The 12,740-nt window shown below is 36.8% G+C and overlaps 1 protein-coding gene across 2 annotated transcripts in view; it reads right to left on the bottom strand.

Annotated features, from left to right (window-relative positions):
• Positions 1–12,239, bottom strand: part of LOC108988273 (heterogeneous nuclear ribonucleoprotein Q-like) — a 28,961-nt gene extending 16,722 nt beyond the window's left edge. The window contains exons 1-9 of one of the 2 annotated variants that reach the window (XM_018961491.2): positions 12,120–12,239; positions 11,268–11,283; positions 10,113–10,620; positions 9,910–10,026; positions 9,520–9,660; positions 9,123–9,296; positions 8,401–8,608; positions 8,142–8,314; positions 7,441–7,523 (exon numbers count right to left, since the gene is read on the bottom strand). In XM_018961491.2, the coding sequence (XP_018817036.2) occupies positions 7,441–7,523; positions 8,142–8,314; positions 8,401–8,608; positions 9,123–9,296; positions 9,520–9,660; positions 9,910–10,026; positions 10,113–10,586 (1,370 nt within the window). In that variant the 5' untranslated portion in view covers positions 10,587–10,620; positions 11,268–11,283; positions 12,120–12,239. Of the gene's footprint in view, positions 1–7,440; positions 7,524–8,141; positions 8,315–8,400; positions 8,609–9,122; positions 9,297–9,519; positions 9,661–9,909; positions 10,027–10,112; positions 10,621–11,267; positions 11,284–11,550; positions 11,603–12,119 lie in introns of those variants that run through there. The other variant, XM_035685253.1, reaches the window with a different exon arrangement.
• Positions 12,240–12,740: the final 501 nt, after the last annotated feature.

The raw sequence follows: 12,740 nt of genomic DNA, 5'->3' as shown, positions 1-12,740 counted from the left end.
AGATCTCCTTCATATAGAAGATCTATTACTGGGTATTGTACCTTTGCGGGAGGTAACTTTGTTACATGAAAGAGTAAAAAACAAGCAATAGTAGCTCGATCTAGTGCAACAGCCGAATATACTGCAATGGCTCACACTACTAGTGAGTTGACACAGCTGCAACACTTCGTCCAAGAGATTGGGTTTCCAGCTCCTGTTCCTCTTCAGCTATTTTGTGATAATCAAGTTGCAGTGCATATTGTCTCTAATCTTGTGTTCTATGAGAGGACTAAACACATAGAGATTGATTGTCACTCCATTCGCATTCGCAATAAGATACTAAGTGGTGACATTTCTACACCTTTTGTGAAGTCTGCGAATCAACTCGCAGATATGTTCACTAAGTCATTGTGTTGTAGTCGGTTAAAGCTTATTTGTTTCAAGTTGGGTTTATATGATATATATGCGCTAGCTTGAGGGGGGAGTGTTAGAGGGCATGGTTGTAATTAGTGTAACCTGTGAGGGTATAAATGTCAATTGTATGTAGTGTATATATATGATGATACATCAATGAATCAAGTATTTGTCCCACGTGTTTCTACAATTCTAAAAGGGCTAATCAATGATACAATTGGACCCCTATTGGAACCATTATAAGGAGCAAGAACTTATTCTTCCCAAGCAATGTGAGATCCCTACCCTTATCAGTCAAGTATAGGGGGGTATCACAATCTCCACTCTTAAATTCCCAACGTCCTCGTCAGGTCTGTCTGTCATAGGTAGCACGGCTCAAATCTCACATTTTTGATTTGGATGGGCTCTGATACCATTTGTAACGCCCTAAGGGAGGCCCAAGCCACATTTGGGCCTATACACCAAAATGACGAGTCAATTATACAATTGAAATCCCATTGAAACCATTATAAAAAACAAAAACTTCTCCTTCCTAAACAATGTTGGATTTCTTACACCACCTACCCTTATCACTTAGGGTATCACAAATTCCATTCCAACAACATTCCACTACGTTTGCGACATTTGATCTCAATTCTGAATATCCAATTTTGTCCCACCATCTGGTCTAGATTGCCCTTCCTAATGAAGGAAACATAGTCCCATGCATCATCTTCATCCAGAGTGATCCGATAATTCCTTTTCAAGATCCACAAAAAATTCTAATTAGCAAGAGAATACAAGCAATGTCTTCTCTCTCCATTATACATCTTAGGCCCCGTTTGGTTTCAAGTATGGTCTCAACCTATTTCATCTTATCTCAACATCCAAACACTATTCAAGCACAAACACTTTTCAATTTCAATTTTTCAACTTTTTCATTTAATCATTACTTAATCATTACAACTTTCCCAAATTTTCAAACAAAACACAAAAAGCAATTCAACTTTTTCAAATCTCAACCCAAAAATTATATTAAAAATTTATATTCTAACAATAATTTAACTTTATAATATTTTTATTCTACTTTTTCTCTCTCCTTTTCCAAAACCTCATAAAACATCTTAACTCAAACTATTTCACTACTATTCACAAACTATTTTTTTATAAGTACTACTATTCACAAATTATCTCACTACTATTCACATATTTCTGATCATCTCATCTCATCTGTGTAACCAAACAAGGCCTTAATATAATGGTATGAGCTTTTTAGATCATTTGGGAATATTTCTTTAGTTGTCCAACATAGGTACCAACTATTTCACTATTATTTACAAATTATCTTACTACAATTCACATATTTCTCATCTCATCTGTGTAAGCAAACGATGCCTTAATGTTATGGTATGAGCTTTTTAGATCATTTGGGAATATTTCTTCAGTTGTCTCAACGTAGGTACCAACTAACAAACCAATTCAGGAATACCTATTAGGTGTCCACTCTAAATCTGATAGGGGCTATGTAAAAACTCACTCCAACTTCGTTCAAATCCCAACTCTGATGAGTCGGACTCTGAGTTTATGATGGCCCAATGAACAAAGAAGGCATTAAGGAAGGCCCACGAGTTTCAATATTAACTCGAATGTCCGCAGCACTGATGATGGTGAGACGATAAAAGAACATTATCCCAAGTATTGGATCTTATGCAACCTTGAGATCCTTTAAGGACCTGAGCTAATAATATTTTGTTGCTTCACAACGATTGAGAATGAAAACCTAGTGCTCTGCTACATCAAGGGTCTGGTTGGGGAAGGAGGATGAACAATACCCGACCCAAATCCCAAACGTCCTCATTAATTGTTGCAGGTGACACAATCCAAGTCCTAGAGTTTTTATTGGGATTGACTCCAATATCATTTATAAAAGCCTAAAAAAACTCAAGTCACATTAGAGCTATTCTCCAAAAAGACTAGTTAATGTCATAATTAGAGTCCCTTGGAGTCATTGTAAATTTTAACTACTCCCTCCTAGGCAATGTGGAATCTCTTCCACTACCCTCCTATACTCAATATCGGTATTACTAGAACCCTATGGATTTAGCCTATTAAACATTCCTTTTTTCCTTTCAATTTAACATTAGTCATTGGGTGCATTTCAGGCAGACCAAAATCTTTGCTAACTCGGTTTTGGAGCCGTTTAGAAAACAAATAAACCCAAAGAACATTTATGCAAGCTTCCACTCAACCAGGCAACAAGACCAATGCAAAACAAGTGGGTCAGAGCAACCAGCAAGTAATTGAGGGTAAACCAAAGTTGAACTGCACAAAATCAGCAAAAACAACAGAACCACTAAAGAATCAGATAACCAACCAGTGTTAAACCAACTGAATCTCCATAAATAAGATTGATCTACTAAACCTTGAAGAGATCAGAAAAGATGACAAAGCTGCCGCAAGGAAATATCAACCAAGACCAGCCTAGAAGAGCCAAAACCAAGTGAAATAAGATCTGAACCAACCAAAATTTGTTGAACTGACAGCATTAATCCAGAACCAGCAGAAAGATAACCAAACTGGCTGAAAAGGAGGAATGGGAAAAACAGGAATCTGAACCAGAAATCATGGGAATGAACTGACCAAAAAGACCTTCAAAACCAACCTAGAAATACTGACCTGAACTGACTCAAGTCAGAACCAAACAAAACTGTGTCTGAACGAACCAAAATGCCTAAACCAACTGTGCTTAATGGATATGGGTTGAACTGCCTCGATGGAACCCAAGTAAAAGCTCTACCTTGATGGATCTAGATGAACCCAACTTGATGGATTTCAGTTGACCTAGCATTGTATGGCCAGAACAATATTTTTTTGATATGCAACTGAGAAGTTTTATTAATAAAATAAGAGGAATAACCCAAGTACACAGGACATAACATGATTAATATCTAACTAGGATTTACAATTGAAATAAGAAACTCATGGACATTTAGCCCATTAAAACCTATCGCCACAGCCCAAAGAAACAAGGTTTTAAAAATGAAAGCTTTCGGCTCCATCCATTGTCCGCTTCAAAGTTTCTATTCTATCATTTCTTTCCCTTCAAATGCACCAACACATACATATAGGAGCCATCTTCAAAATTGACCCTACTAGTAGTTGCCTTGGAGGCCTCTCCAACTTGCCAAGTCCACCAACCTTCTAGGCATGACCCATGATATTCCCACTCTCGCAAAAAAGCCGTTACACAAAGTCCTAGCCACCTCGCTGTGTAGAAGCAAATGATCCACTGCTTCACCATCCTTCTTGCACATGTAACACCAATCCAACACCATGATCTGACTTTCCCTTAGAGACCAAAAAAAAAACAAAAGGCTACTTTCAAGGGAGCTTTAGCCATATATTCCTCAGGCATCCATGCCTTGCTAGTAAGGAGAACATTGACTCTACTTTTCTTGGAGGGACTCCAAATGATCTTGTCTATAGTTCACACCATCACTCTTGTAGAGAGTACAATAAATCAAAAAACTCAGTAGTGACATCCTATTCCCAATTATGTGCTACTCTGGACGAAAACAACATTCCATAGAGAGCCATTGAAAGATTCCAAGAGCTCAACTATTGAGGTTACTTTGGCCCATGCAATTTCAAATACTGCTAGGTATGTGTCCTTGAGGATTCGACTACCACACCATGTGCCATGCCAAAACTTGACTCAAGAGCCATCATCAACCTTAATACGAGTGTCTAAAGAGGGCCTCCCATACTTTTCTTATGTGCTTCCACAAACCCACCCCATGTGGTCCATGTAACTCATTTGAGCACCAGCAACCCCCATGCTTCACAAAACTTCAAATCTACAACAACCCTCCATAAAACCTCCTTTTCTTACTAGTATCGCCACATCCATTTCCCCAAAAGAGCTTGGTTGACACCATCAAGTTACGAATACCCAAACCTCCCTCGGAGATGGGTATACATATTGTTGTCCAATTCACAAGATGGAATTTAAAATCATCCCATCCCATTCCACAAGAAATCCAATTGTAGCTCCTCAATACGGTTGGCAACCTTCGTGGAAAGTAGAAACAAAGACGAGAAGTATGTGGGCAAATTAGAAAAAGTTCTTTTTGTTAATGTAAGCCAACCCCCATTTGATAGGTTACCTCTTCCAGCTAGCCAATCTAAACTCCACCTTTTCAATCACAACATCCCAAATGCATTATGAACATTTTCCACCTCCAAACCAGAGACAGCTTCAAAGCATAAGAGAAGTGCCCTCAAAGATTGAATGTGACCTTGGTGCCCCAACAAAAGATGAGGGTCACATCGGCAAATAAAAGGTGAGAGACATCAAGAGAGCCATAGTTGCTATTGCCCATCAAGGCGCCCGAGAGAGCCACCATCTACAAGAGCTAAGATCATCTCACAAAGAGCTTCCATGGAGATAATAAAAAGAAGCAAAGAAAGCAAGTTCCCCTATCTCAGACCAAGGGAGTTGTTGAAGAAACCCAACCAAAGAACCTTTCACCAAAATAGAAAAGCAGATATAGATACAATATGCTATCCAGGAACACCATTTCTCCCCAAAGCCACTTATTGCAAGCAAACAAAGCAAGAAATTCCAAATGACAAGGCGTTACACTTTCTCCACGTCCAACTTGCAAAGTATCCCATGACCTCTAGACTCAAGTATGCTATCCAAGCATTCATTCTCAATTAATCCCAAGACTAGAATCTATCTACCTTTGGTAAACGTCTTTTTTAGGCTTCAATATTATCTTCTCCATCATCATACTCAATATGTTTCCCAAAACCTTAGATAAACTCCTATAGATCCCATTCACAAGACTAATCAGGCAATAATCTTTAATATCCATTGTCCCTGCCTTTTTTAGGAATAAGGGCTATGAAAGTAGCGTTTAGGACTTTTTCCAAACCTTTCATTGCATGTAAATCTTGAAACACATTCATTAGGTCGTCTTAACCACTTCCCAACAAACTTGGAAGAAAGCCATGGTGAATCTATCAAGCTTGAAGCCTTGTCACTAGTTGTTCTTTGGACCACTTTGTAAACCTCATCTTGTTCAAAAACCCTGTTGATCTATTGTCTCGAATATTAAGCCATCCAATTTTAGTCTCCATGCAAACTGTTCAAAGGGGAGGTGCTCATAATATTGTACAATATGATTCTTGATGACAGCTTGGTCAAAGGAAATTGCTCTGCCCACCATCATCATCTCAATTGGATTGTTCCTCCTATGCAAATTAGCCAATCGGTGGAAGAAGCTTGTGCATTTATCTCCCTCAACCATAGTGCCCTTGATTTCTGTCTCCAAGAGATCTCCACTATTAAAGAAACCCTATCAAGATCTATGACCACCTAACACTTACAAGTTCTCTCAACTTCGAAGAGGACTCGCCTCCTCCTCACTCTCCAAACCATACAAAATCTATAAGAGAGAGCACTTCTGCTACACCACATTACCAAAAGCCTATTCATTCCATTGCGTCAAAATCATTCTTCAGTGCCTTTTACTTGCAAGCCATTATGATACTTGGAGTACCTTGAAAGAAGTAAGAAGTCCACGAATGCCTAATTCCGTCTATAATTCCGGAGTACCTTTAAGCCACATGTTCTCAAACTTAATATACCTCCATCCCCCTCAAATGCCTCAACAATCTAAGGTCAATGAACATAACCAAGGAAGTCTTTTGAATTACATCAGGAAAATGCAATTCCCAATCTGAAGATACTAGAAATCTATCAATCTTGGACCAAGATGGATGTTTGCGGCTGTTGGACCATGTGAAGGTGTCCCCAATTAATGGAATATCCATAAGGTCTTGCTCAGAAATGAAATTGGAGAATTCCACCATCTTAAGGTTAAGGTGAGACGCGCTCAATATTTCACTCGAGAACAAGTGACATTAAAGTCTCCTCCTATGTCCCATGGTATTTCCCACCAACTATAAAGCCCCGCCAATTCTGCCCACAATAACCTTCTTTATATGTCAATATCTAGGCCATATACACCTGCAATGGCCCACAGGAATCCATCTTCCACAAGAAAAATGCCCTCCATTTCATCCTATATAGTAGATAGCTTAAAGAACCAACTGGCCAATAAATTCTGTTTGTCTTCACCATAGTATTATATGGGTAATGTGCATCAGGGAGGATCATAGTAAGGGCAAAAGAATCAGAGTGAAAACTCAAAATAGCATGATTTAACAGATCCAATAGACTGAAAAAAACTTTTAGTCAAGTTTTCTGATACTATGATGGTATAATCCGTATTTAAGCCTCTTAAGATATTTCTCATATAAGGATGCCAACGAGCTCTGCCTCGAATGGTACTTCCTCCCCTAGAAGAATCAGATGAAAGGCGCTATCATAACTTCAATATCAATTTGGTGCATTACTAACTTACCAATCAATTTCAGGGTGTTGGGGGCTAGTCCTTAATTATGCATACATCATTTTAACATTAGCAATTAATCTCACTAGAAATCAAATGTTAGTCATATGGCCTTTTAAATAGACCAAAAACACAGGTATAAGTATAAAACTAAACATTAAACGATCAAACTACTAACAAGTCTATAATAACAAATTCCAAGTTACTGCAAAAAAACTCATTGTAATTCTTAATAGACATTACTTTATTTTTTTTATGGTTTTTTTTTTAATGGTTACTTATAAACAAAAAATTTGACTGCTGGATTACATTTTCTCTTCATACCTAACATGAAAGCAAAATTCATATCAATCAGATGTCATTTACTATGCATTTAATACACTGAAGTACTTGGGTGTGTTTAAAAGCAATTAAAATTAAACTAATACTAACTATTAACTAAATCCAATTAACCAGAGGGGCTCATTTGGTTAGATGGTCCTGCGTCACTATAGACTGATTACTTGCCAAGCTAGTAGTCATGACAGAAACTAAAGCTGTCCAGAGTGGAAATGAGAGGAGGAATTAAGAAGGAAACATGAAGCATAAAATCTAACATCTGTTCCAATAAGCCTGTTTAAAGAAAAAGATGAATGAATGTGCTCACAAAACATATCCAATCCGTCCATCTGGCAGAAGCATTGGCATCATTGACAAGCCAGGAGCTGGTCCCCTTCCATAGATCATTGGCTGAAAGACATGTCTAAATATTAGAGAAAATCTAGAGATTATTACTCGCAAGTGTAAGAACTGAGAAGAGTGAAATTATCTACAGTGGCTTCTATAGTAAGGTATATACACTATGTATTAACACCAATTTGAAACCTCTAACACGTGGCACTGGCCCATAGATAGCGGCACCAAAGCACCTAATTTACACCCCAAGTGTATTCTCACATAGCCATTCTATTAATGAAAAAAAATCGAAGTTCAAGATTGCATTTTTCATATTTATCACAACAAACTAGCACATTAGGGTGGCATTAAAGCATTTTAGTTCTGTATTAGTTTTTGTAAAAGTTTCCAGGCATCCTACAAAGAGATTCAAGTTTAAGGGAAAACATGAAAAGAAGGATTACCTAGAAATATCAAGTTTAGAAAATCAGACCACTATTATCAGAAAATAAATAAATAAATATATAGACAACACGATAAAGATGAGACCATGGTTAGGGGTCAGTTCATATTCACGTACAAGAGGCAAATCATGAGAGTTCAAGAAAAGGCTCCAGAGGAATCTATGCAGATTTCTCTTGATGAAAAATGAACAGACAAATGAGTAGAGTGACACATTTGAACATTGCTCACCGGTGCAAAGCCTGCAGCACCATATCGTGCACCAAGACCACCATAGGCACCATCGACCACACCATAACCAACACGAGGGGGATAATTTGGAAGCAATCCTGACTTCTGTGAATTTGACCCTCCAGCCTTTTCATCTGCTTGTGGTTTTGCAAGAGAACACTCCAAAACTTGGCCTGAAATCAAAACAATCCCAAGCATCAGGAGTGACTAATTCGATTGTCTTTGGTTTGGTAAAAACCAAAACTGTAGCTATGATCACCATCTAGTTCGTATTTTTCTGTATTCTTCAGTGCCTTCATAGCAATTGACCTCTCTGCAAAATGTACGAAACCTATTCTACTTTTTTCCTTTCCAGATTTGGCGGGTGGCAGAACCACTTTTGTGATTTTCCCATGATGTTCAAAAAGCTTCTTTAACTGGTTTTGTGTTATATTCTTTGGCAAATTCTTCACGTATATTGCCTTCACCTGTAAGAGACGAGCTAAAGCTTTTAAAGAGCAAGGCCAAACAGAAAACAGCAACAAAATCGGAGAACCACCAGATCCTGAAAACAAACTAAGTTTAATAGAGGATAAGCCCTGATACACTAGAAAAAAAAAGAAAAAAAAAAAAGAATAGCCACCTGAACCAGGCATGGACTATGGGCACTATAACACAATATGGGTAACACCTCAATTTTCTTTTTGAAGTAGTGTGCTTTACAGAAGCAGCAACGTCACATAACTCCTACATGTCCTACGAACTATAACATCTTTTTCTAGGTGCACACCGAGATAAACCACTTACAGAGCATTATCTAAAAAAGAATTTAGCTTTCTTCACCAGTCACAAAAAACAATTGTTGACAACAGCACCCTACATTCTTGTAACATAAACTGAAATAGTTGCTCCTCAAATTTGGAGAAAACAGGAAGCTATAAGCACTCATAAGTAAATAAATAAAAAGAAGAGAACAAAATAACAAAAGCAACTTAACGAGACCTGTGCAGAAGCAGAAGAATCAGCATTTTTTGGGTCAGCCCAACTCACGGTTGGGGCATTATCACCTAGCTTAAATTGTGGGTTCATCATCTTTTGCCTTGAATACTCAGCACATGCATGATTATAATAATCAACAAAAGCAAAGCCTCTGTTATTGCTGGTGTTCTTTACATCCTGTGACAAAGTTTAATAACATCAGCACATGATGACGCTTGTAACACATATAAATTTCCAAACCACTGGCTGTTTTTTAACATAATGTTTTCCAAAGCAAGGAGAATTCAGATAATAAACAAACAAAAAGAAGCAAAAATTAAAAAATAAATTGAAAAGAAAACAGATAACACCAACAATTAATGAAAATTACCATAATTTTTCATAACTACTACATACTAACCTTAACCAGTTCCACAGCAGTAACTCCGGGTCCTATCTCAGTGACAACTTTCCTCAGATCCTCCTCTCCCCAGCTTCTAGGAACATTACCAATGAATAAACGGTGCTTTGCTTTTGACGTTGAACATTTTATTTTTTTACCCTGAGAGAGAGAGAGAGAGCAAGAGAGAGAGATTTAACAATTTCAGCATACATAAGTAATAGCAAACAGCCATAATAAGATGTTTGCACCAAAACAACAAACAATAAAAAGGGTTTACGAAAGACTTGTCTTAATATTTTAACAATCAATTATACTTGACATTAAGTTCAAAATCCAACTTTTCATCAAGTCATTCAGCTTATGCAGGGAAAAACAACAAAGAAATGAGGGGAAAAAAGGTTATGTTACCTTAAATTCATTGTTACTCAGCTCATCAATAGCTTTAGATGCTAATTCTGTACTTCTAAAGGTCACAAATGCAAAGCCCTTGTTCTCACCTGAATCTTTGCCTTTCATAATTCGAACCTGTTGCCAAAGAACACTAAGGTATTTGTATAAATCTTTAGAAAAAGCACATAAGAGGTTACTTTATAAATAGAAATGCATCTAACCTCTCCCACTTCTCCGACAGATTCACAAAAAACTCTCAAATCCTCATCCGAAGTATCATGGGGAATGCCGCCTATGTATATTTCAGAACCATGCGGAGGAAGGGCAAGAAGTTCAGCATGTTTTTTCTTCTCGTCCCCATCTTCAACCTTCATCTCACCACCACTATTGTTTTTCTGTGCATCAGCTCCAATAGCATTATTAGTATCCTCCTCTTCGGCTTCTTCCAGTTCCTCCTCTTCTTCTTCCACCTCTTCTTCAATTTCTTCAACTTCCTCTTCCTCCTCTACCTCTTCATACTCAACCTCCTCCTCCTCCTCCTCCTCCTCAGGCTCCTCCTCCTCATCCTCCTCAGGCTCATCGTCTTCATCAAGATCAACCTTCTCTTCAGATTCAACTGCCTTTTCCAGCTCACTTAACTTTTGAGGTTCAACTGGCTTACCAGCAGATAATGCATTTGCCTTTGTCTGTGGCATCTTATGTGTCTAACGAAACACGTTTGCAAGGCAACTGTGAAGAAGGCACGGAGGCTAGAAGAATTCATCGGAGTAGTATACACATATCGAGTGGAGGAAACAAAATAAAAGGCCAAAAGGAGTTGTAGTGTATGAATTTATTGTTTTTGGTCAACAAAGTATGAATTTCAGCTGAACCCATCTGATGAGATAAGACTAGAGGGGGTTGCAATATGAAAGACTTTCTCAAGGGATGAAGATAATATTAGTAGCAGTACTAACAAAGACCGGTAAAATAATTTTCTGAATGCTAAAAGGATCGTGAAGGTGGTGCAAAACATCAAATATTGCATTTCTTGAATCAGAAGAAGAATGCGGTAAGAAAAAGCATACAGAGCAAAAAACAAAGCATTTCACCATCTTCATTTCAAATGGTGTATGGAACCCCATAAAATCTAAGAATATCAGAGCAGCAAATAAAAATTGTGAAGCTAAACCATGGATAATAGATTTAAAAATGGTTATGATATTAATTGTTCGTTGTAATCCAAGGTGACACACCAAATTTTAAAAGAAGTCTCCAAGGTGTTTGGCTCAAATCATTGAGATACAAAAGGAGTGAGACTGCTGAAACATAAAGGGCAACAGAGCCACAAAAATTGTCCACTCTCAGAAAACAATACCAGTTCCAAATAAACGTACCAATTTGTGCACCTTCCTGCAATAGATTTACATATAAAAGCGAGCTCAGATATTTAGGATGGAAATTATAGCTTTGCATAAGCAGTACAGAAAAATAAAAACAAAAATTAAATAAACTGAAACACCGTCTTGCAAATTCTCCAAGGATAGGTTTAAAGAAACCCATTGTTTAGACTACTCAAATATAGCTCGCCATCCTCATAGATGCACTCTAATCAAATTATAGTGATGCAGGTATATGCACAAGAAATAATACTAAAGGCAACTATCTCAAATAGCTTACACAATGTGGGTTGAAATAAGTTGATAAACAGAAGACTTCCAAGGCGTTATTCATTTGTGGGTCTCTTAAGCATTATTATTACGAGGAAATCAATAGATTTGGCGAAAGAACGAGTTTTTGGGTTTGATCGTCTAATAATCAAGTTAATATTTTTATTAATTTTTAGTTATAAAAAAATGTTTTTCTAAATTTTCCTGTTTACACTTATTGACCTGTAGAAAGGAATTTACCTAACCCAAAAGGTAAGCAAACTATATGTCGATAAAAGCACACAGGCAGTCAATTCTTAGAATCAGACAATTACAAATTCAATCAAGTCCGTAGCTCCAGAGGGCAAAAGTTTTAGCATTTCACCAAGTTCATGCAGTAACACACCACACGCCCAAAACCGCAGATTAAAATAAAAAAGTAAAAAACTTCGGAAACCCCAAAACCCCAGTTTATACGCATAAAAACCCAACTTGTCCGAAATGAAAATATGCTCATTTAGCCATCAATTTAAACTAACACGGTCACATTTTGCCACCAATTATAGAGGGAGAAGTGAGAACTCTGGAGAGAGATATTACCGAGAGGCTAACTTCGGAGATTTTTTTTTTTGCTGTATAGATTCGAACCGCGAAGAAAGCGAAACTCGGAGATCGCGTGATGGAAATTTTTTTATTCCAAGTATGGTTAAAGAAGCCCTAGAGCGGAGTAGTCACTGTCCTTACTTCTTTAAATGCGAGTTTACTGTTTACTTGGGCTTGTGGTAAAAATTTTGGATCCAAAATTCTCATATCACACTTCATTGCATCTTTTTTTCAAATATTATTTAAGGAAAAATATTTTTAAATTAATTATTATAATTTTTATAAATTTTTAAATAAAAAATAAAAAAATCTATATTTTTAAATTTTTAAATAAAAATTATATTAAAAAATTATATTTTAATAATATTTTAATTTTATAATATTTTTCATTTAATTTTTCTCTCTATTTTTCTAAAATCTCATAAAATATAATTCAAACTATTTTATTACTATTTATAAAAGATAAATTCTTCTCACTAGTCATTATTTACTGCACACACCCTACACCCTATAAAAAATAAAAAAAAAATTATCAAGTGTAGAATATATGGATAAATAGTAGTTGATGTATAATAAAATAATTTACAAAATTATCATCTTATCTCACTCTCATGCACT

The sequence above is a fragment of the Juglans regia genome, chromosome 14 (assembly GCF_001411555.2).
Source record: "Juglans regia cultivar Chandler chromosome 14, Walnut 2.0, whole genome shotgun sequence".
In the NCBI taxonomy this organism is placed as follows: domain Eukaryota; kingdom Viridiplantae; phylum Streptophyta; class Magnoliopsida; order Fagales; family Juglandaceae; genus Juglans; species Juglans regia.
The sequence above is the reverse complement of the archived record's forward strand: the minus strand, read 5'-3'. Positions and strand labels throughout refer to the sequence as shown.